The sequence below is a fragment of the Scardinius erythrophthalmus genome, assembly GCF_964197995.2.
Source record: "Scardinius erythrophthalmus genome assembly, chromosome: 2".
Classification (NCBI taxonomy): domain Eukaryota; kingdom Metazoa; phylum Chordata; class Actinopteri; order Cypriniformes; family Leuciscidae; genus Scardinius; species Scardinius erythrophthalmus.
This window is the reverse complement of record NC_138222.1, coordinates 41,382,762-41,407,032: the sequence shown is the minus strand read 5'-3', so window position 1 is coordinate 41,407,032 and position 24,271 is coordinate 41,382,762. Positions and strand designations below refer to the sequence as shown.

At 37.5% G+C, this 24,271-nt stretch overlaps 3 protein-coding genes across 4 annotated transcripts in view; all 3 read right to left on the bottom strand.

Moving 5' to 3' along the window:
• uacab (uveal autoantigen with coiled-coil domains and ankyrin repeats b) overlaps positions 1-11,314 on the bottom strand; it is a 58,942-nt gene extending 47,628 nt beyond the window's left edge. Inside the window, exon 1 of the mRNA XM_081359735.1 lies at positions 11,088-11,314. Within this exon, the coding sequence (XP_081215861.1) occupies positions 11,088-11,135 (48 nt within the window). The 5' untranslated portion in view covers positions 11,136-11,314. The remainder of the gene's footprint in view (positions 1-11,087) is intronic.
• A 5,466-nt stretch (positions 11,315-16,780) lies between these two features.
• rxfp3.3a1 (relaxin family peptide receptor 3.3a1) lies at positions 16,781-17,806 on the bottom strand (the record flags this gene model as incomplete). Its single annotated transcript, XM_081356250.1, has 1 exon — positions 16,781-17,806. One exon carries the CDS (start codon positions 17,804-17,806, stop codon positions 16,781-16,783), a length of 1,026 nt encoding a protein of 341 aa, XP_081212376.1.
• Positions 17,807-19,229: 1,423 nt separating this feature from the next.
• Positions 19,230-24,271, bottom strand: part of pias1a (protein inhibitor of activated STAT, 1a) — a 48,613-nt gene continuing 43,571 nt past the window's right edge. The window contains exons 10-15 of one of the 2 annotated variants that reach the window (XM_081348365.1): positions 24,092-24,222; positions 23,333-23,392; positions 22,762-22,948; positions 22,495-22,634; positions 22,340-22,380; positions 19,230-22,205 (exon numbers count right to left, since the gene is read on the bottom strand). In XM_081348365.1, coding sequence (XP_081204491.1) covers positions 21,924-22,205; positions 22,340-22,380; positions 22,495-22,634; positions 22,762-22,948; positions 23,333-23,392; positions 24,092-24,222 — 841 coding nt within the window. In that variant the 3' untranslated portion in view covers positions 19,230-21,923. The remainder of the gene's footprint in view (positions 22,206-22,339; positions 22,381-22,494; positions 22,635-22,761; positions 22,949-23,332; positions 23,393-24,091; positions 24,223-24,271) is intronic. The other variant, XM_081348364.1, reaches the window with a different exon arrangement.

Here is a 24,271-nt window from a genome sequence, read left to right as displayed (position 1 = left end):
GCTCTTAAGTTAAAATACTCTTCATAAATGGTATATGTGTGCTCATCATTTTGAGGACAAAAACTCGAACTTCACCCTAGGAGCTGTGTGTAGGATATGAGAGCCCATATGTTTTCAACGTAGCAAATTTCAGTCAGCTTCTTGTCATCTATGCACTCATTAAACTTTGACGGTTGAGGCACTGACAAAAAGGGTCATTGCGACACTGTAAAGTGACCATTAGCGTTATTGTGAGCATTTACCTTGACAGTCACTACATGACAGTTTCATGCGTTTTTAGAATTTACTAGCGTAGAGCAGATAAAATGGTTTCAATAAAATAAAAAAAGTTTATATAGCTTGTATGATTGACGAAAATGTAGCCATGTGCAGTAATATTGCAAAGCATTGTGATGCACTGTGATATTTAACTGAATCATTGACACGATAAATCACAATCGAACTGAATCGTGAGACCAGTGCCGATTCACACCCCTATGGGTCTAACATTAGATTATCAGCTCGGAAAATGCACTAATTTGACTAGAAACACACACTGGAAATGTTGTGAATTATTTGTGCTTCAGTTGCCTGTGTTACAGGAAGAGCGCATCCACAACAGGAGTAACACCTTCTGGCTAGCACTTGCATCCTTTTGAGTAGATATAAGTTTATGTTTATATTGTACATATGTTTATGTTGTGCATCTAGGATATCTGATTAATCTCATATAGGATGTGTCATATAGAACGTGCTTCAGTTTCATTCACTCTTTAGCTTCACCTCAGCTATTCCTTTGATAATATAGCATTTATTTTTCAAGTCATATTTTCATATTTTGATAAATTTGTCATTTTTATTTGTCAACATTAATTTTCATAACAGAGTTTTATTAAAATATTTTCATTATCGCCATGACGGGCACGCCCAGCCGAGTACTCCTTTTTGAGAACTATCAGTACTCAAAATGAAAAATTGGCAAAACTCCCATCCTTGATTGTTGTGTACATTCACTTGTATTAAAGGAAAATATTACACTACATTACATTTTTAGAGTCATTAAATAAAAAACAAAAAAAAACTATTTTCAAAAACAACAAAATTTATGAATAATACAATGAACAAAGATTCATTTTCTAAAATGACCGACACTGGCCTCAAATTCTTTTTTAATCCCAGTCCATTCCCACGGAGCCCCTAAAAGGACATGATGAAGAAATATGAGACGGTTGGAAAAAATGTATTTCAATATGCTTTTGCATTATAGCGCATATAAGTTTTGCATTACTCATAGAAAAAAGCATTAACAATTATTTCAGCCATGATATTTGCCATTTTTCTGTCCAGAAATTAGCCTACATTTACAGACATCTCAACACAGTGACAATTAAACCACTTTTCATCCTAGAGTCATTTACTGAGGTACATTAGTACTAAGTACAAATGAACATGCATGTAGTAAACACTAACACAAATATAGCCTAGATCTTTCTTGAGTGACAAAACACTAATGCTTTGTTCAGCACAGATCTTTCCATGAATCTTGTCCATTCTCATATTTTGTTTTTAGTGACAAGCATTAATGAGAATTTGGGGCCATTCATGACTATTTCTGTTCCTTTGTTCGATTTAGGAGCCAAGTGAAATAGAAATAATATGTGAAGGTCGGAATACCAGGAATACATTAAATGTCTCAAAGTTATGTCATATGAAATGAATACTCAAGGCATTCTATAGGCTATAATCTCTGGAAAAAGAGCCAGGTGAAAAACAGGAGAAGAAAGAGCAATGGATGAGTAAAAAAAAAATAAATAAATAAATAAAAGTTAAGAATTCTCTATCATATCATGTCTACAGATACATACTGTTATCTGAGCCCACTCTGGGGAGATAAAGAAAAACAGAGGAGAGTCCTGCCCTATAAGGTCTCAAAATCATACATCAAAGTCATGGAAGTGTGTTGTTTGTACGTGTTTTGAACACACATACTCTAGTGTACAAGACGAGTGTGGGCAAGCATGGCTGTATGGCTCAACTGAAAAACAGCTGCTTTACTGCTTAGCAAGCACAACTGTTTTAAAGCCCTCAGAAGCAACAGTTCTGGGGGACAAAAAACACATAGAAATATTAATACTGGGAGCTTTAAACACATATATCTGTAGCAAACAACTTCAAAACAAAGCCAATTGCTGGTATGTTTGATTAGCTGCTCAAACTCAAAAAATTACTTAACAACCCTATTTAATGAACACACCATCTAAGATAGTTATGCGTCTCTCTCTCTCCCTGCGAGTTATGCATGCATACAATCTTGAATCAGTCTCTTATCCTTTAGCAGGAAAGTGTCTGCTTTGGTTATGCAAGTTGATTTCAGAAAGGGTGAGGCAAGAAATGTCTCATGTCCTTTCAGATCCATTCCAAGAGAGCGAGACTGATACCGATAAAGAGATCTGGTTTCCAATACAGTGGAAGGGAGGAGTGAAAGTCAAATAGGGGACGATGAGAAAATGTGCCAGATGTTATGCTGTCAACAGCAATCATACAACTGGGTGACATCTGGTACACACATCAGCTCATTCTTCTATCTCACTCCTTTTCCAACCATCCTCTGGATGACTTCAGCGAAAACAGAATGAGGAAGTGCAACAAAAAGCCTGCATACAACCAAAGACTTGCTGATAAGCCCTGCGTTTCAGGATCAATGATCAAATGGCATTAAACATTTGCTCAAATGGCTTCTACTATTTTCAAATGAGCAAATAAGTACATAAAACTTGCTGAAATAAAAAGACTCCAAATTCACTTCACAAACTTCATGAGTTTACAATTGATTGACAGAGTGTGCTACAACATAACTTGGCCACAAACACACATTGTAGTCTTTGTTTCAGTTGTGTTAAAATATGTTCCCAGGTAATTTGATCTTGATCCAATCATAAGCTGAACTGTGGTCAGGAGATATACATAACCAAAAGGCTGGAGCTGCTGTGCAACTCCACATAGGAATGAGATGTCCATTAACTGAATGTGCACCGCATTGGCTGGTTCCTATGCAGCTTTGTTCATACTAATGGGAGCAATCTAGTTTTCTGCTGTCTATTTATGTGTTGCGTCAGTCTTGCAAGACTGTTTTAAAAAGTTTACTTGGTGAAAACATTATCCTGCCCCTCCACCCCTGGGCCTCTGGTGACAACAGTTCCATGATTCGAGACCGGGAGATTTTATTGGCCAGCACAGAGCCAAATCTTCCGGCCCAGACCTGCCAATGCACATGCTAAAACTAAGCTGCATTAAAGTGCACACTTATTAATCAGTCTCTGAAATTCATGCAGTGGATCAGCTTAATCATTTCAAGTACAAAATAATGACATTCATGTTATCAAAAACTGTCTGAAGACAAAAATTGCCTGAAACATCATCTTTCTCCTTTAGTCAGCCTTCCTGAATTAATGAAATCAGATCAAACGAGGCACCAATTGCACATGTTCAGAACAGAGCTCAGATGGCTTTTTCAAACCACAAATAATTCATAATGCATTGACCATCAGGTTTGAATATTTCTTCAATGCATATTTCTTATCTAACAGAGCATCATAATCATCTGATATTGTGTGCGGTTCACATACTTGAAACTTAACCTGCTTAGGTGGTTTTCTTTTCCACTTTGAAAAAGCTAAAACCTTGTTTTGGACTTAAATTTACCCCTGCTGTCAATATAATTAATACTTCAGTTCCACATCAAAGCTCAAATGAATTCTCTTTGAGGAAAGAAGAGAGAACTGGACTGCAACTACATGTTAATCAAATGGTTCAGTAGAAACTCATTTTACTGCGGTAACATCAGCTCTGCCATGTACTGATGACTGGGTTCCGGGTTCCTGTCTTTTGAGCTGTACAGCCTGAGGGCTTTCAACTACAACTAATTCCCACTCCCTGAAATCCCCAGCCGTTTATTCATCCTAGGATAACCTTCAATCCTCACTGTCTGTTTCCCACTACATTGGGGGCCCGAGCTTAACACAGCAAAGCTTTCAGAGAGGCTCAGTGGGCACTAGAGACACGGACACAGCAAAGCTTTCAGACAGACAGGCACAAACACTGATACACTGTTTATACACTCCTGAACTTCCACCGATCAATTCGGAAAATAAATAAATAAAAACTGCACGATATTCCTGGTGGACTGGATGATTGATTCTTTTCAAAACATTTTACTGATGATGAAAACTAAAACTCTTTATACCATAGTCTGACTAAATATTTGATTCTGTAAGGTGTGTATTAAAACTGTGTAATGTTTCACAGATATGTTTCAGTCAGTTTAATGACTGTTCTATATTAATGTGTTGCCTTCATTGAAGCACACATACACACAATCACACATAGAAACATTCTTACACAGTCATAACTTGTCAATGCTGCCCAGCAACTGTTATTAATGAAATACCTTTGCTATTCACTGCATGAATAATTTGCCTCCATGCACATCGTGGATTAAAATTGTGTAATGCAAAATCAGAATTGAATAAAAATGAGACCTTGGAAATTATAATCAAACCATGAAATCAGATCTTTTCTTCCACATTGTGAAGTTTGGACTCGATTCACAAGTTGCAACTAGATTTGAATTCAATTCAATTTGATTGGATAATCAACTAATCGTCAATCAGGAACAGTACATGGCATATTTCCTCAAGAAAAAAATAAAATAAAATCTCTAAACTAATGCTGTAAACAATACAGGGAACACCAGTTGGTAACATCACTATAATGGCTCGTTTCCACTGAGCGGTACGGTATGGTACAGTACGGTACGGTTCGAGTCGGTAGCCTAAACCATGAATCAGCTAGCGTTTCCACTGCCAACAGTACCCTTACTTGATAGGCGTGGTGTAGCCTATGTTGAAAAGAAGCGATCGACGTCATTTTCACCCGAAGAAAGCGACATAAACAACATTGGATGACATACAGCAGATCTGGTTCTTGCTTCTCGGTGTGTTTGTCACAAGAAGCCAAGCGCTGACATTAGGCGTTTCTCAATAGCAAGTACGTAAAGTTCAGACTTGCCAAGTCCGACTCAGGAGAATGACTCCCGAGGACGCAAGTCCGGTAAATCTGCGTCACTCAGTATTCACTCACTCATCTCTGAATGTATATTTTAGGCAACTATAAAACGAAATATGTTATAAAACACCACACTGCCTCTTTTCATTTTCATTTAAAGAAATCTTAAACATTATAGCCACACAAATGTGGTTCAGGCAACACGTATTGATTATATTCACTGCATGTTTATATTTATAACAAAACGAAATATAAAACACAACCCTACCTCTTTTCGCTTAAATATAATATAAAAATATTAAACATTTTAATATGGTCCAGGCAATATGTGCATTTGTACTAAACAACAGATGTTGCAGTAAACAACATTACAGTGATCATCTTCACTGTAATAAAATTTAAAATGACAAAACTCAACCCAGTCTCTTTTTGTTAAATTTCAGTTTTATCAATATTAGCCATTATAAAAGTACAAGTAAAAGGTACAAGAAACTATACAATAAGAAATAAAGCAAACAATTCAGTCAAACATACAAAGTCAGTGCTCTAGTGTAACCTTACAACGGTAAAGTTAAAGGAACACTCCACCGTTTTTTCATATTAAACTATGTTATTCCCTTAACTAAGACGAGTTGATACATCTCTCTCGTCTCAGTGCGTGCACTCAATCATTCTGGCACGCGGCGACACTTTGATAGCACTTAGCTTAGCCCAGTTCATTCATTAGGATCCAAACAGAGATTAAGTTAGAAGCTGTCAATGAATGATACACCTCCACGTTTTCCCTATTTAAATACCGTTACACGAGTAGTTACACGACCAAGTATGGTGACACAAAATAAAACGTGGCGCTTTTCTAAGCGGGTAAAAAGGATAACTATAATGTATGGCGGAATAGGCTAGCACTTGGGAGCACTTCGACTCGGCGCAGTAAAAAGTCACACCTGAAAAATCCCCTCCCCCTCTCCTTCTCACTTCTATCATTAGAACCAACGTTACTTTTTACTGCGCCGAGTCGAAGTGCTATTCCGCCATACATTATAGTTATCCTTTTTACCCGCTTAGAAAAGCGCCACGTTTTATTTTATGTCACCATACTTGGTCGTGCAACTACTCGTATAACTGTATTTAAATAGGGAAAACGTGGAGGTGTTTGGAGGTTAGGTGTTCTAACTTCATTTCTGTTTGTTCCCTAATGAATGAACTGGGCTAAGCTAAGTGCTATCAGAGTGTTACCGCGCGCCAGAGCGATTGAGTGCACGCACTGAGACGAGAGAGGTATGTATCAACTCGTCTTAGTTAAGGGAATAACATAGTTTAATATGAAAAAACGGTGGAGTGTTCCTTTAAATAGCTTAAATATATAAAGTTATGGAACTTCACTTAGCCCTCAACCAAAACGATTGGCCAGGGAACAAATTATAGATTCACGACACCAAATATCGCCCGTTAGATATACACAAGACGAATTATATCTCATGTTTAACCACTACAGAGACGTCAGAGTCAGCAGCAAACGTCAGAACGACAAGCTGAGGAAAGGCTGTTCCAGGCGGGGTACATGAGCGCCCGGTGATCGCCTGCATCTCACAACCTGGATCAAATTTTCATAAATCTTTATAAATAAACCACCGATTCGAGCTTTAAACAACTACATTCTCGCCTGAAAAACTCAACACAACGTGACACAAAAACAGTAGTATTATATTTAAACTGTATATTAAAAAAATGGCGCTTCTTATGTTGTCATTCCCCTTGTAGCATGCGCAAGTGACGATACTGTCAACCAATCAACGTTCTGCAGTGAGTCTAGCTCCACCCTTTAGTACTGTACCCCTGTGCTAGGTGCCCCAACGGAAGGGTACCTAAAAAGTGGTATGGTACGGTTCGGCATTTTGGTACCATTCACAACTTATGACAGTGCAAACGGAAATAATTGCGTACCATACCGTACTGTACCGCTCACTGGAAACGAGCCATAATATTAAAGGTTGGAATTAACAGATGTGTAGGCTATGTAAGGGATAATGTAGAGCGAGGCGGTTGTTATAGCGAATACAACCCCAACAGGCTGATCAGGACTCCAACGCGAAGCGGAGACATTACCTACTGTAATGTTTCTAGCTTGTTTCTTTCTAGCTGACTAACAAGTTTTAAATGGGTTTTCTGAGGTAAATGTAACATTACATTGTTTACAAGTGGTTTTATTGTCGTCTTTCTGTGGTTAAAACACTGATTGAGTGGTTACGTGATATGAATTTCGGTAAGTTGTACTGTATCTTTCAACATTCCTTCTGATGTTCATTCATGTTTGTTTCGTGGCGGAAGAGATGATTCTCATGCGCTCCGCGCTGCTCCTTCGCTATAGCAATCTGTAACACTACATTAAGAGTGTCAATACAGTATTTATTCTTTAAATTTCATAATAAAATTTACAAAAATTGATTGATATAGATGTTACAAAGCTTATTGCAATTTATTGGATGGAAGGCACGTTACAAAACTTTGTTCATTCATCAACTGAAAACAGCAAAGACCAAAAGATCAAATATTGGGATTTAAGAATTGATATCGGTTTTTCAAAATGACAATCGATTAAAAACAAGTAATCAATATTTTAACCCAGCCTTCAAAAATATGATTTTCCAAACAATATAGTTGAATGGCGACTGAGGCTGTTAATCTGTGTTTAGGGGCCCTATGATTTCCATGTTGCTGAAAATGTGGTCAACAATCACAGAATCCAGTCATAAAATTGGAATTTCCAGTGTAATATGACAAAATTTGGATGAATAATCACAATTGCGATATGGACTAGTGCAAGAGAACCGCGAAAATACTGCTAGTCTGCATACTGACCAAAAAGAAAAAAAAAAAAAAAAAAGACAATCCTCAAAATATATTCTTTTGTGTTCCACAGAAGACAGAAATAGTCATACAGGTTTGGAATGTCATGAGGCGGAGTAAAGGATGACAATTTTCATTTTCATGTGAACTGTCCCTTTAAGCAGAGTACAGATGTCCTGATTTCACCCTTTACAGCTGGAGAACAAAGAGGCCCTTAAAATGGTTATTTGTAATGCAAACAGCTTCAGTGATTAAACAAAGAAACCCTACTACGATATTTTTTCCTCCATCAAAAATCAATAGCCAATCTTGAAGACAACCGATGATGGTCATGTATAATACCACCAGCAAATTAGGTACTACAGAAAACTATTTGATGATGTTGAGAGGCAGTGGATTCAGTACAATTAGATTCAACAGTTAGATCAATTAGCCTAGATGTTATCAAAAGTAAACTGTGGAATTTGCATTCAGCTAAAAACAAAATTAAAGCAGAGAGTTCTGAGAAATTGATCTCTAAAGGTTGATAGCTTTAGGTAGTTTGTTCACTTTATTGAAAAAATGAAAACAGAAACTGCAAGTGAGATGCAGTACTAGGACATTGTGCATTCATTTAATTCAGCCCTCGGGCATGCTTCAAGGGCTCCACAGAGCAAGAAACACCACTGTGTGAACACTATGATACTTTTGAAGACAAAGTTGAGTAGAATGTAAACATGGCAGTGCGCTTCAGTGACTAAACATCTTCTCCAGGGTTAGTTCACCCCATATTGAAATTTGTGTCATCGCTTACTCCCCTGCATGTTGTTCCAAAATCGTTCTTCCGGGGAACATAAAATGAGATGTTTGGCTGAATATTTGGTAATGTTCTTCCAAACAATATAGGTGAATGGCGACTGAAGCTGTTTATATGCGTTTAGGACACTATGACTTATGTTCCTGAAAATGTGGACAAAAACCACAGAATATAGTCATAATAAAAATGGAATTTAGGATGAATAATAAATCACAATTGAGATATGAACCAGGGCTACTAGTGTACGTGAATGTACGAACGAGCAGCACAGTAAACTGTCTGCGGTCTCACTAGCCTATATAGAGTTCACTTCATGAGCATTTCATCATTTCCTCATTATTAATAAAAAAAAAAAATTAAACCATGGACCGTTTTCACAGACTGTGATGACGCGTTTTAACGCTCATCAGCATCGTAAATCCTGCAACGTTTTTACAGGCTATTTTCAATTGATAAAAAAATATATGTAAATTTATAAACACTATACTTTGTATTATATTACCTTTGCATCAAATTACAAAAGAACTAGTTAACACTAGGGTGTTTCTGATACAGCAGCTGTAGGAGCGATGGTAAAATTTACATTTCTCTCTTCTAACTGCCGTTATCAATTTCTCTCTATTTTTTTCCTCTTTTTGTTAGGGAAACACTTACGTTTTGAAAACAATATTGTGTAGTTTTTCTTTTGCTATTTGAGCAAATGGGAACACAAAAAATATATATATTGAATGTATTTTCTCATTAACCGCTATAGAAGTGTACCAAACTATGACAACTTCAGCTTCTGAGAAACCCGGAAATGTGAGAAGGGCCCATTATATTGGAATTCAGAAAATTAAAACGGAAAACACAGAATTTGGGAAACAATAAAATAGAATTTGGAAATAAAAAAATAAAATGGATTTCATAGGACCCTTATGCATTCCACAAAAGGGTTCATATGGGTGTGGAACAGCATTATTATAGGTGAGTGTACATATAGTGCCAGTATATTGTAAAGAGTACAACTACAAACAACTCATTTTGATCCAAAAGACACATTCTTTTTTTACTCTTTCCTCACAGACAAAAGTCAGTAACCATGTTAACATGCACATTCTTCTGATTAATGTCTATTTTCTGGTCATGCTTTTATTTCAAATAAGATGTTAACATGTTCCACGGCTATTAGAATATTCCATACACCAGCATAATCCAAATAAACTTAGACATGTGTTTATTATCGCACATTCTTCTTCTGGAAACACTAGAGATCCTCTCTCTTGCCATTTATCACTTATTTAGTAAATTGGGATGAATTGTAAAATGAATGAACTGCAAAATGTAGATCTTGAGACTCCTGCAAATGTGTAAAAAAAAGTCGTAATTCCAGAAATGTTTCTTCCATTCCTGCTTGACTTTTCACACTCGTCTATTTCTAATACAACCCAAAATCATATAAGATATAAATTATTGTTCATTCACAGGGGATATTTTCAATAAGGCCCTTTCATCGAGACATTTGTGCATATAAATTTACTGAATGAATGCTGAAACTCTGAGAGAACTCATCCAGCCATCTACACACATGTCACAAAAAGAGAGGGTGTGCTCCCATGATCCTTTGTGTTCTGTTAAGTCAGAGGGCAACCAGTGACAATAGTCCGGCTCTGAAAGCCTGTGGAAATGCTTCTTTCCTATGTGTCAAAAAGGCATCAAGTCAAAACAGAGCTCATAGAGTAAAGAAAGCAATGATCATCAAATGCTGAGTGAATATGACATCAGTTCCTCTGAATCATCTTCAGCACGCAGTGAGATCCCTTCCTTTTAAAGCCAATTCAAAACAAAACCCTTGAAAAAAGCCCCTCAATAACTAACCCCCCATGCAGCTTCCCACACGGTTCTGTGTGCCAGGCTCTTTGACATGGAAATTAAAAAGAGGGGAGGGTAAAGATTCCAAGTGTTAGCTGCATCTGAATTTAAGGTTGTTTGTGTTATTTTAGATAGCATGTTCGGGGAGAATAAAACCATTTTCGTCTTTTTAAGAAGCTCAATGTGATATTCTAATAGAAAATGATCTCTTATCTACATGTACAGATACACATTTTAAATACAAAATACAACGGCAATGAGAGGCAAGTGTAATTACAAGTTTCCAAAGTTCGACCAAAAAGTTGCACCATGCAGCACAAAGATTACTCTATTAGACATGATGAGGTGTCAAAAGATTTGCCTTACTGCAAGGTGATCTGAGTAAATCCTCTGGGAACAAAACAACTATGAGTAGTGCATGAAATGACACACCGGAAGATATATGAATTAATTCAACTATGCCAAGAAACAAATATCACGCAATTTCGATTCAGTCGTTTTCATAAAATAAAACAAACCAAAGCAAATCTGTTTCAAACTCTTAACTTACTGTGATGGTAACTTCATGCTTTTTCAGTCGATACTTCAAACTCTTCATGTTTTCTCTTTGGTTGAATAAATATAAAGCAGCGCGTATATTAGTATTTGAATAAATTTCAACAACAGTTACGTTTTACGGTTTAGTTTGATTAAGCAAAAACAACTTTTAACGTCTGACAACACACTGCGATTTTTCACCTGACGCGAAACACCACCAGGCTTATCTGGACCCGTTTCCTTACCGACAACTCCGTAAACCAATAGTAGAGAGGCATAGCTGAATGAATTATGTTTTGGCCAATCAGACGTTAGAGGGGGCGGGACTTCCTCGTGGTCCTAGCAGCGTTTGAAATTGTAGCAGGGAACAACAGGAGACGCTATTGTGCGCCTGACGTCATCCTTACCTGGGAAAAGGCTGGACTTTGTCTCAGATTCAGGGCATTGAGAGAGATAGTTTGGAAAACATTTATTTGATATCAACACCTGAATTGCTTTTGGTGGAGCTTACAGTTCAGGAAAGAAAAAGGTTACGTAGGCTGATAGCTAGCCTATGTATAATAGTGATTTTCACTATAGCCTAGTAAGTAGGCCTACTGATTACAGAGTCAATATTTATTATGATGCTAGTTATATTTTCACTGAAGACTCAAACACATTGTCTTGTTTGAAATAGGAGTTTGTAGTGATAGCTGGTGCAAAATAATAAATCACAATCGGAGATAAATTTAGTTTTTTAGTTTTACAATACCATTTTTATATATATATATATATATATATATATATATATATATATATATATATATATATATATATATATATATATCTGAATATGTTTATCATTGGTTATATTTATGCAACTTAAGAGATGTGTTGCCCCCTTCTGGCCTTGAAAAGAACTAGAGAAACGAGAAGCTCGTTGATGAAGCTGGTGACGTCATTTGCGCTTCTGTGAGGCTAGAGCAATGTCAGATTACAGGTAAAACACACACACACACACACACACACACACACACACACACACACCCTTGGTTTTAAACGTCAGTCCAGATGATAAGCTATGCTTCCCACACTTTATGCGGGAAAATGTTTGCATGTTAATCATTTGCAATCATTTGAAATGATTTGAACGTGTTACCGCAACAAAAGTCTCTTTTGCCATAAATTGAATGTATTTCATTTTGTATTTCACTTTTGCACTATTCTCTCGTTATTTGGCACATCTGATCTGAATACATGTATATATTTACAGTATAAATTGATAGGTTGCCTTTTCCCATAAACCTGCGCGAAATTTTACAGTATTATTGGATTTCTTTTTTTTTTTTCAATGCTTGTTTATGGATTTTGTCCAAGAAGTGAAAGAGGAAGAGGCCTGATTGTCCTTGTATAAGCCCTCGGGTCAACGTCATACAGTTATTTAGCAGGAAATTTGACTCTCTCGCTGCCAAATTTTGGTTCCTGGACATACTGTCACAATAATATTAGCAGAACAATTTGATGAATGACTACAGTTCATTTATTAATAATCTGCCTCTGAAAGATTGTTGACGACCATTTATTAACAAATTATAAATGAATTACAATGACAGAGAATTAACATTGATGTAACATTCACCATGTTTCGTTTATTTGGGAACTTAATATGCAATGATTGTGGTATGAGGTATTATTGAGGTATTATTTCCCCTTTAGACCATCAGCAGGACAAGATTTTCACAAAATGTGACTTATCATCAAGGATTACACTAAGTGTTTCGACACTCCTGTAGGCAACATCTGTGCGACCTTCAGCTGATAGTGTGAAATTTGGTGAGGTGGATTTTAGCTGGAAGGAATAATAATTCCCTCGTCAAGTTTAAGTTTGAGGTGTCAGAGAGGGATGTTGACTTTCAGACAACGCATATGCAAAAAAAAAAAAAAAAAAAAAAAAAAAATATATATATATATATATATATATATATATATATATATATATATATATATATATATATATATATATCCCGTAAGGAGGGACGAGATGTATAGCGTCATGTTATCATTCCACAGCAGTGGTCATGAAAAGAAGCTAGCCTGGATAGTTTCTCGTGTTGGTGATAATGGGGTTTCTTGAGTACACTGTTGTACCCTTGGTGTAATTTCCAGGGTAAATATATGTAAAATAGCTAGTGTTTTGCTGTAATATAGGGGAACAGTATTTTACTGTAAAAAGCCTGGTAAGGTCTAACATTGTATTATGTTAAGTAGGGAAGTGAGATGGTACAGCACCACTACATAATGATTTGACATCAGAAGAGAGATAACCACTAGAGATCTCTCAGTAGAGAGGGGCTTTGGATGGGATCAAGAGGGCAAGTTCACAAGGTTTAGTGAAGTGCTTAAATGTCTGAAACAGTCTTATAAACAAGCATGACATACTGTATGAATGCTGGCCTTAGTTATTATAGCTCAACTGATTGAACCTGTTCATGGATTCAATTCCCAGGTAACACACACACACACACACACACACTGATAAAATACCCAAACTAAGGTTTATGAAATCCTCATCACTATGGACAGTGAGAAAGGATCCATTGTGTGTTCATTCTGCAACATCAAACAGATCTTTCGTTTGCCTATATGCAAATAAAGTTCAAGCTTAATTAGTCCCTTAACTGTTTGAAATCATTTCCCGATAGATCATATTTCCATACAACACAACGGATGTTGAAAATATGATTGGATTTTGAAAGCCTGTTCAAACTATTCTATAAAACTTTTATATAGTCTTTGTCAGACTTTGAAGTCTCACTAGGAAGAGCAAAACAAAACACAGACACGATCAAATGTATTTCATTTAAAAAGGTCAAACAATCAGGCCTAATAAGAAGAAGAAATTACAACAACAGAGATAATAACTGTGCAAAAATACAAGCAAGTCAATTACAATACATGTAGTACAGTACATTTACTTACTTACTTTTTGGTTTATATTGTTACTGAATAAGTCCAGAGGCAGACAGCAATACTACTGAAATGCTGTGGGCAGAAAGGGGGCAAATTAAATTTTAAATGTGGGTAAAATTCTTATCATAATGGGAATATGTTGATATGATGATGTGCATTAAGAAGTGTCTAACATCACTCCTAACTCACTCGGTAATAGGAAACCATGTCTCCACAGGGAATCCTGTTAACAGTGGGGATCTGATTATATCAGCACACTCAGCGGGAGACCAAAGCGAGTTTTGTAATATTGACAAACATCCATAGGCGAACACACAGCACAGCAGTGTAAATCCTGGATGGAACAAAGAGCCGTTTAACAGAAAGGGGAGGTAGTCCATATATACCATCACATGTGACCACATCACATCAAAATACAAGGAAGGATTGTTTTAGTAGCAGCAGCACTCGTCAAAACATACAGGCTACTTTGAATAGACACACAGTGTGTACACAAACAGGACATTACAAATAGTATTCAAATGACATTTAAGTGCACACATAAAACGAGAGCAGCAGAGTTATAAGAGCCATAATAACTGTGCTACTGCTTTGTTTTTAAAGGATGCTTTTGGTTAGTCTACGATGGGAAATGATATGCACCCAAAAAAAATATTGCCTGCTGCCCAGACTGTTCCTCACAGTCCGTCGCCCTCTCCGCAGTCTGAACAGGGGAGTGTGACGCATCATAACCAACAGAACATCGTCAAGAGCATCACTTCTGCGCCGGGTGTCCATTAAAAGGCTCCTGTGCGAGCGTGACGGTAAACAGCAGCAGATGTACTGTCTTTTCAAATCTTCCAAATTGCCTGCAAATGACCATCATTAGCTTACTATGTAAGTGATTTAAAGCCACCACGTTTAACAAGACGTTAAGCATTCTCATCAGTTATGAACCTGATCGCCCATTTCTGGGTAATTAACTGCATGCCGCAGAGCTGTCATTTCTACAGGATACAAAAACATGTCCTGGAGAAACTGATATGGCCTTGCTCGACTAAATGAAACACATTTCGGCTTATTTTTGCCTAATGAATTCCAGAATGCTCTGATCGGGATGGTGGTTTTTCGGCCTGGAGCTTGTGGGAGTGTCTGTCAGTATTGCTAAATGAGAATGAGACAAAACTGGATATGGAAAGCAATGCAAGAGGGGAATGCAGAGAGAGTGTGTTGTCATTCAGAATGTGTGAGGGAGACAAACGGTTGGCAACTTAACTTAGCCTTTTGGTTAACCAGGTGGTGTGGGCGTCCATCCTTATTAAGTTCTCTAAAAATATTAAATTAATTGTAGTAATATCACTAATGTAAAATGCTGAGAATGTTTTTTTTTTTTTTTTATAATTCTAAATGGCTTATGATAAAAAATAGGTACATATGGGAGACGGATGCTAGTTTTCGTTACAATGTTCATTCTGATTAATGTTTCTCTGCAGTGGGGCAAGTTGTCACAATGGAACTGGCCATTAAACAGCCTATAGGCATCTCAGCTAAATTTAAACAGTAAAATATATATACAACAGAATAATTAATTGAATTGCAAAAATGGCAAAGGTAAAATCCTATAATATCAAACCAACAAATATTGCAATTAATATGCTGTGTAAATTTGGGTAACACATTATTTTACAGTGTCATTGTTACACGTTACATGTAGTTACTGTAGTAATAACTATAAATTATGCATAATTACATGCAACTAACCCTAAACCAAACCCCCAATCCTAACCCTATAGTAAGTAAATTATTATTACACAGTACTTAAATGCATAATTAATTACACTGTAACACGGACACCTTAAACTAAAGTGTAACCTAAATGTACATGTACAAGATGCGACAACTTGCCCTGGCCTGACAAAATGCAAAATACTCCTGAAAACACAGTTCAGCCTTTCGGTTTAAATCTAGTGTCAGTGTGTCTATTTATTTCACAACTTATATAGCAAAATATGATGATATTGGAATTTGATTTTGGAGGATGAAATTTACAAAACTAAAACAAAAGAAAAAGGTGTATGAAACCAACATACAAAAACACTGATTGGGAAAACACATTTGTGTAACTGGACTTTTGACTCAAAGGCTAATACTGAGGAGTAATCCTCCCCGTCTCATAGGTTATATTCTGTGTGTTTACCAAGTCATATTTGAATTTATTTTATAAATTAAATTTTATAATTTATAAAAACAATATAGGCCATAGCCTACACAAACCCCTGGAATTGAGAACTAAAGTGCACAATAATGTATTAATTTAAAAAAAACTTCACTGGAAGAGAAATAATGAGCATATATCAGCCATTTGAAAGGTATTGCCACTAAATTGAACTTAGCTGCGTTTTTTTAAATTGTTGGTTTTAACTGTAATGTAACATTTTATATCGAGAATTAGCCTATTTGACAACAATGTTCCACAACAATACAAAGACATTCACACCATTCAATTGATGTACACCAAGCGCATGAGGCAGTTCACCCAAAAATAACAATTCTGTCCTTATTTACTCACCCTCATGTTGTCCCAAACCTGTCAACTGACATCTGCTTTTGATCTCCACTGAAGGAGTAAAGTCAAAAATGCTTGAAAAACATGAGGGTGAGCATAAATAACGACCGAAAGTTACATTTTGGGTCAAATAACTCTTTAGGACTATACACATTTGTTCCACAGGATAGAGTCGCGGGCTCGCGGGAGACGCGCGTGCACTTCTTCGATTCTCAGACGCGGAGAAACAGGTCCTTTAGTTTTTTCCTGAACTCTCTGCGCATCAGACAGTAAATAAGTGGATTTAAACAGCTGTTTGCGTGCGCCAGGCACACAGTCACCGGAAACACATAGGTATGAACGATATAGTACGACTTATCCCAGTACACCACGTTGAATTTCACCAGCACGCCCCAAAACGTTATGGCATGATTGGGCATCCAGCAGAGGAAGAACGACAAGACTACTATGGTGACGGACTTTGTGACTTTGTGCGTTCTTCGCTTCGAGTTGCTCATCATGCTCCGCTGTCGGATGAGCCTCAATAGCAGCAGGTAACTGATGGAGACTATTCCCATTGGCAAAATAAAAGCGATTAGTATTTTCTGGAGATGATAGACTGCCAGCCAATACTGTCCCTCGGGGAACCGCAACAAACAAAGTTTTTCTCCGGCCACGTTAGTGACTGTGGAGAAAATGGACGTTGGCGCGGTGGCGACGGTGGCCAGGGTCCACAGGACGACGCTGACCCACCTGATGGAGCAGCTGGTCTGTCTAGTGCTGTCCTTCAGAGCCGAAGCCACTGACCAGTAGCGCGTGATGCTCATCGCGGTCAGAAAGAAGACGCTCGCGTACATGTTCATCACGGTCACCGAGAGGATGATCTTACACATGGCGTCTCCAAACGGCCAGCTGAAGTCCAGCGCCGTGTCCACGGCCCAGAAAGGCAAAGTCAGTACAAACTGAAAATCTGTCACGGCCAAATTGAGGATGAAAAAGTTTATTTTGGACGTGCGTCTGTCTTGTTTCACGCGAATGAAGAAGAAGACCAGCAAGTTGCCAATCAAACCTACGACGCAAACCACCGAGTAGGTGATGGAGATCAAGCACCTCAGCACCGGACTCCCATCGGCGCTCACATCAATGTCTTCCAAGCTTTTAAAGCGCTCCCGATCACTGATGGATCTGTTGATTACACCACTCTGATTACTGTTGTCTCCCATTGTATCCAGCGATTTCACAACTTCAGTGTTGCCCATGACGACAGATAATGTAGGCTACTTCTATACACTAGATTCATATGTACTTATCTATAATGAGTTGGTTATGCCTATTTAGTCGCATTGATTACTTAGTTTTAGGCTTTTTAACTGCTAACTGACAATACATCACTGATCCTACCCTACCAAACATACAAACAAGTTCAATGTGCAAAAACTATGAGCACAATGCGGCGCGCCCAAGAATTTATCTCGGGCGCTTCTTTAATGTTCCCGCCCATCGAGAGCAGTGATTCGTCTTCCTGTTTGATTGACAGGACGACGCGGAGTAAAGGCACATACAACCTTTTTCCGCTTTTGCTGTATAATTTTTTTTTATGCTCAAACCTTTATAAAATAGCATACATTAATGGAAGAAAGAAACAACAACAAAAAAACGTTTTTAAGAACAAAAAAAGAGTTTAAACAGAGATGAGGTTTATTAAAGCGGCTTTGTGTGGAGTTGCAAGGGAACAGGTGGATCTTGTCATCTTGGTAAGTTTTCACTGCCATCTGCTGTTCACATGTCAATTTACACCATTTTCACACGGTTTCTTACTACCACTTCAAGGCTTTGGTTTAGATGTTTCAAGGGACACTTCACCCCCAAAAAATGAAAATGTTGTCATCATCATCAAAAGAAGATATTTTAATGAATGTTGGTAACCAGACAGTTGATGGTAGCCATTGACTTCCATAGTACTTTTTTCCTACTATGGAAAGTCAATGGCTACCGTCAACTGTTTGACTACCAACATTCTTTAAAATATCTTCTTTTGTGTTCAACAGAAGAGAGACACTTATAAAAACAGATTTTTTATTTTTGTGTGAACTATTCCATTAAGTTGGGATCTGATGTGACAGTTGAATGAGGAAATATTTAAAATGTGGCATTTGAGACACCATCAGAATGAGTAGTGAATAGAAGGTTAAAATTGTGAGAAACCATCTATTATGTTAATTTTACAGGTTTTAAGAGTTGGTTGGTTAGCCTCATGTGTGGGTTTTATCATTCAAAAAAAGACAACCAAACTGATACATTTCATACAATCTTAAATCTGCCTTAGGCCTGTGTGAATTGAAAATGTGCCAGTTTGTTGCCCCAGATACAGTTGTTTCTGAAATATGAACAGGCACCTGGTTAGTTCTCAATTTAGAATCTTCACCTTTTCACAGATTGATCCAGGCTTGTCTGACCTTTATACCGAACAGTATGCCATTCAACTCAAATGGCTTATGCCCATCTGACAGCGCAAGTTACTTTTCAGTGAGCAAGTTAAAGTAGCAGAGCTATTCAGCTCTAATGTAATGGAGTGAATTCCAAATTCTTAAAATGCACCAAAAGAAATGTAAATTCTTATATACATCATGCATCTCATTCTCAGCCAGCTCTTTCTTTTTTTCATCAAGACAAAAGCCAAAGTTAGCTCAATGCATTTTATTACATCTAAATGTCTCTACATAAACATGTAACATTCAATAGGTAAACAATTTCTTTCAATGCATGTAATAAATATTTTTTTTTTACTTAGTACTTTATACAAACTGACATTGGTCTACTGTACAATATGTCTTCCACATCTTAAAAATCGTTTTTTTTTTTCTTTCCATAAAACATGCCACAGACACAAAGTGGATGAAATTTAAGGCAGTGAGCATAGATGTCTGCTTACTGAACTGGAAAATAAAATAAACTTGGACTTTGACACCAAGCCCACTCATAACACAATTCTGCATCTAAAATATATAAATTAGTCTGTTGTGAAGTTGAGGATTCAACTTTAACACATAAATGCACATCACTGGAACATCCAAATTTGCACAATGTTTGCCTTACATCAAAAACAAAAACATGCACACGCGCTTTCATACACACATTCATACACACACACACAACTTATCCCTTTATCAATCATAACCAAAATGAACAAATTAATAAAAACTATTCTGTTTGTCACTGAACCTTTCTTCTATACCCTTGGTAACAAACCTTGTCAAATACATGATGTCATGTGAGACAGACACACTGAAACAAAGGACAAAAACGGTCCAGATTTACTTCTTAAAATATGGTCAATCATTAACACTGCTAGAGATCTAACAAGTAGTCAATTTGGTAACAAGGATTTTGCCATAACAGCAAATGTATTTTTGTCGCGGTCATGTTTATCTCGTTAATTACTTAAACAATTACATTTCGAACCGATCTAAGAGTCAAGAGACAAATCGACTGATAAACATCTAATACTTTCAGAAGAAATGTATGTTAAAAGGAGGTTTAGAGGGCAAAGGAAACAGAGTGAGACTCATCAGTCCATCAAATAATGCAAGACGCAATAGCTAGATTCTGTCACAGGCAATTACCCCAGTCCCAAACCCAATTAGGCTTTAAAAAGAGGTCTGGTCAACACACTGAGAGCCACACCACCAGCAAACACACAGACACACGGACACACACACACTTTAGCCTGTTTGATGTGAGTACAAATAAAAAAAGATTTGAACTTCCTAATTTAACTTTTATTTTTCCAACATGTTTTCTTTTTGAAAACACTATTTTTTCCAATCTTCCATTCTAATTTTCTCAAATATTGTTTGAACAAAAAACTTTTGCAATTAATTTCCTCTGTTAATCCCAGGCAGCACTTGAAAGGACATCCACTGGTTACTCAAAAGGATTATTCATTTAGAAACTCTAAGTCTGTAGATAAGAGCTCCAAATCTGGTGGGTGCCATGAGGAACATTTTAATACAGGCGAACTGAAGTACAAGAAATAACAGGTCCAGTCGTTCGCATGCAAAAAACACTCATACAAGGCACGCGTGACAAAACGGTAGAAGAAATGATGAGTGGCTTTAGGACTTCCCACACAGTACCAAGCACAGATGACCTAATAGACAAATGAACAGAGACCTCAGTCACTGTTCAATGTCGAAACAAAGTTAACAAGTCAAGGATGCACAGCAGCATCAAAGACGCCGTAACCTCACCATCTACGCCACTGCTGAACCTCCCAACAAATCATTCCTTCTGAAAAATGTTAAAAGAGAGGGACGGAAGGACGGAAGAAAGAATGAGAGAACAATCAAGCATTGTAGCCACAAAGAGAGTAAATCTTTACTTTCTACACAAGGTATACGTTTAAGTTCACTGAACTCACAAGCTCTCACTCTAAAAACTTCAACACTAAAAAGTGTTCTTTTGGCATCGAGCAAGAAAAAATATGGATGTAAAACTGTTAGAGAATTACATTGTTTTAAAAACAGTCATGAATTACATTTCACATAAGAATCATGAGGTCAGATATTGGCAATCTGTAACAATGCTTTTACTTCCAGTTGTTAATCTGAAGGTGAAGGAATGCTTTTTAACGGCCCACCAACATAAAGGAATAGTTGACCCAAAAATGAAGATTTAGTCATAATTTACTCACCTTCATGTCTGTCCAAACCTGTATGACTTTCTTTCTTCAGTGGAACACAAAATATATTTTTAAGAATGTTTCAGTGGGGTCAAAAACAACACTGTAACCCACTGACTTTCATCGTATGGAGGAAACAAAAAGTGATGACATGAAAATGATGACAGAAGTGTCATTTTTAGGTGAACTATCCCTTTAAAAGCATTATATAAAATAATTCTGCATGTATAGGGGAAATGTGATTGGCAAAGACATGTCAAGTTTTGCTGGGAAGAGAGAAGAACCAAGGGTCCGGCAGACGGTCTGATCGCAGCCATTGTGCCCTGTGAAATAAGACAAAATATAGACAATCACAGAATATGTTGGGGAAAGGACATAAAAAGTGTTCATATTATGTTAAAGGGGTAAAGCCGAAGCTGTGAAGGGAAAAATAGCGTCAGTTTCCAAGGAGCTAAAACCCAAAGTAACTTAGCAAGCCGTGTTGGGCGAAAACTCTTTCAAGTTTACATATACATTAGATAGCTAGATAGATAAGTATATACAAAAGTAAAACAAAAAATATATTTGTTCTCTGTACACGGCAACGATTATCATCGTTTACAAAAACACCCTTTAGTCATCCTGCATGTCCCGTTTTCTTCCCAATGTTTGGAAGTCTCTTCAGTCAGTTTCCCGTACGAGGGTTCGGTCCTGGGTCAGTCTAACGAGATGACGTCTGGGACGGATCCGTATATGGCAGACATGGGGGCCGATTCGGAGTTGGGGTGTGGGGCAGATGGATGTCCGAGGCTTTCCCGTAGGCTGCTGGAGGACACCAGGCTGCTGCCGTTGACGTTAATGGGAGGGAGGTTGCTGCTTACAGGGGTGGAGGGAGGGTCCAGGAAGAGCTGGGACGAGCCGTACGGGAGGAAACGACTCAGGAGGAGGTCGTGATCTTCCGATGCAGATGCAGCCGCTGCCATCACCATGTTGTAGTGCTGGAGAGACACAGCAGAAAAAAAAGAGAAAAAAAAAAGAGTCAGCTATAGAGAAAACATTCACTAACCTATTTGCTATTAATAGCTATTGATAGTCAATCACAGCGGGCTGATAAATGTTTGGATTGTGTTACCTGATGATTCTCCCCTTGTAAAAAAGGGAAAAAGTTGAGATCTGTAAGAGGTAACAGAGACAAATCAGTATATTGAAGTTTAAATGAAACATTGATGTTTAAATGAGCACATTTCCCAAATTAAACATTTCTCTAATGATGTTTGTGTGTTGTACCTGACAGGTCAGTGGGCGTAGAGTAGTAGTGGCGGTAGTCCTGAATAAGGGGAGGAGGAGGAGGAATGTAATTGGTGTCCACCTGAGGCATGCTGGGAGTTCGGCTTAAAGGAGATGCTTGTCTGTGGAGATTCAACACCCTATAAACACACACCAACAAACAAGTTAGCTTGAGAAAAGTGTAGCACAAATGACCCTTTGCCATTATTTGTGCATATTCAAAGAGTTGAAAAGAATTTGACATGTTTTACTGAAATTATAATTTACCCATTATCCATCTGAGGAGAGAGGCTAGACAGCGAGGGGCAGCTTTTCTTTTGAGGGGGTTCTTCATCTTCCTCTTCTTCAGACGAGCTGTCAAGAGTCAAATCAATCACCTCCACTTTTTTGCTGTTGCCGCCACTGTTGCCGTTTGTATGAGAGTTTTGCTCCGACACTGTCGTACGACACCCACCTGATTACACATGCAGACACAGCGGGGTTGTAAACAAAATAGTTTCAGGGTGAAGGTTAATGTCACATTCATCATTTTTCCACCTTCTTCTAACAGATCAGAGATATTCATTTCACAAGCCCCATTTACACCTGGTAATAACATGAATCAACACAGGTGAACAGTGCCAACAATAGGTGTACATGGGGTCCTAAAGTTTTTTATATTTTTTTATTTGATCACTTATTTGATACTATTGTTCAAAACTTTGAGGTGGGTACGATTTTTATATGTTTCTAAATCATTCTAATATGCTGATTTGTGCTCAAGAAATATTTCTTATTATTATCAATGTTAAAACATTTGTGCTGCTTAATATTTTTGTATAAATGTGATATGCCACACCTGTGGTTGTGAGGCCGGTTGGATGTATTGCCAAATTCTCTGAAACTCCTTTGGAGATGGCTTATGATAGAGAAATGAACATTCAATTCATGGGCAACAGCTCTGGTGGACATTCCTGCAGTCAGCATGCCAACTGTACGCTCCCTCAAAACTTGCGCCATCTGTGGCATTGTTCTGTGTGATAAACTGCACATTTTAGAGTGGCCTTTTATTGTGGCCAGCCTAAGGCACACCTGTGCAATAATCATGCTGTCTAATCAGCATCTTGATATGCCACACCTGTGAGGTGGATGGATTTTCTCGGCAAAGGAGAAGTGCTCACTAACACAGATTTAGACAGATTTGTAAACAATATTTGAGAGAAATAGGCCTTTTGTGTACGTTTATAATTTTGTACAGTATGTATTTAATCTTACAAACCCCAAACTTTTGAACGTTAGTGTATATTTTCAAGGTAGCCAGAAACAAACATACACACAAACCAGAAAAACCTTATTGCTAAAGAACCCTGGACCACAGCAAATAACCAACTACTTGCCAGTCAATAATTGCGTCAAGTATGTCTTTACAAGAAAACTGTGCTGATATTTTTTCTTACATTACTCACCAAAATACAGTGCTATGCAAAATGACCAGTGCTATATTAGGGGTTTTAAGATGCTTTTGAACAATTCTTAATTTTCAACAATGCACCCAAAACGCCTCCTGCAGCAGTTCCTCAACAATATGAGGAGATGATCAGCAGTGACTGAAACTCACCATCGATGCCATTGTATGAAGCAGACACTTCCTGCACTTCCTTTTTCGACCTCATGGGGGCCCAGTTGCCATCTTCCTTGAACTGAATTTCATCACAATCTAAACAGCTGTTCAGAATCTCCATAAACAATCTGGAGAGGAGAGATTAGATAAGAGAGAAAGTGAAAATTATAATAGAAA